The 1,123-nt window shown below is 61.6% G+C and overlaps 1 protein-coding gene across 1 annotated transcript in view; it reads left to right on the top strand.

Annotated features, from left to right (window-relative positions):
- Positions 1-1,123, top strand: part of UNC93A (unc-93 homolog A) — a 37,592-nt gene that overhangs the window by 3,993 nt on the left and 32,476 nt on the right. Inside the window, exon 2 of the mRNA XM_019659454.1 lies at positions 770-951. Coding sequence (XP_019514999.1) covers positions 770-951 — 182 coding nt within the window. The remainder of the gene's footprint in view (positions 1-769; positions 952-1,123) is intronic.

Here is a 1,123-nt window from a genome sequence, read left to right as displayed (position 1 = left end):
AGAAGGAAGGTGAACGCTGTCATTCCAGGGTCTGCGCTTGTCAGCACTCGGGGAAGGTGCTTACGTGTGATTTGGCCTTGGCGCTGCAAGGAGACACCTGTCCCAGACCTTTCTTCTCCTCTGGGGTCTGGTCAGTTACCTGGAGCATAGGAGGCATCCACCCCATCCACGACGGCCGCTGGCAAGGAAACGGTGGAAGGACGAGGGACAGAGGGACGTGGCGAGAGGGGACAGGGAGACATGCCATGCATGGGCCCCACTCACCCCCTTCTAGCGCATCCTTCTTTCATCTTACAAGGGAAATAAGAAGAAACAACTATGCTGATTTTCTTCCACAGCAAAATCCACACTTCACCCCTGCGATTGCCCCGGCCAAGCTAGGTCTGGTCACCTCATACCAAGCTGCTAGGCTCTCAAGTGACAAACGACAGAATCAGGCAGCAGTGAGTTCTGGGGTGCAGGGTGAGCCAGGAGGCTTGCCTGCTGCCCCTGACTGCTCCGTCCCGTCCTGCGGGGCCTGGGGACACGCGACAGCCAGCAGCCTTGTCCTGTAGATGACACAGGTGGCACAGAGGGCCCCGCCCCGTAGGCCTCGCTTCCCCCCGGGTCTGTAGAAGCGTTTCACTCACTTTACTCAGCGTCCCCAGCGGCCTCCTGCCACACGTCTCAGTGGGGAAGAGGCCACCTCCCGGGAAGCCCACTGCTGCTGGACTGGGGCCCCGGGGGGAGCAGGCCCTGGCCCCTGACTGGGGCTGCCTTGTCCTCACAGAGCAGCCTGTACAGCGAGGACGGCCTAGGCGTGACGGTGCTCAGCACGCTCTACGGCGGGGTGCTGCTGTCCTCCATGTTCCTGCCACCGCTTCTCATCAGGACGCTGGGCTGCAAGTGGACCATCGTCCTCTCCATGAGCTGCTACGTGACCTTCTCCCTGGGCAACTTCTATGCCAGCTGGTACTCCACGCAGCTCACGGCCCTGGGCGCCTGGGTCCCACGGAGGGTTGGCCGCTCGGGACGCTCAGCAGGCACACGCGTTGTCCTCTCCCCCGACTGCCCATCGCTTCTGCCTTAAAATGAGCTCTGCTTCCTGAAGCCCTCTCTCAGCTTCTGGGTCAGGACAATAGGG

This window comes from Hipposideros armiger, unplaced genomic scaffold, assembly GCF_001890085.2.
Source record: "Hipposideros armiger isolate ML-2016 unplaced genomic scaffold, ASM189008v1 scaffold_299, whole genome shotgun sequence".
Taxonomy (NCBI): Eukaryota; Metazoa; Chordata; class Mammalia; order Chiroptera; family Hipposideridae; genus Hipposideros; species Hipposideros armiger.
This window is presented reverse-complemented; position numbering and strand designations above follow the sequence as displayed.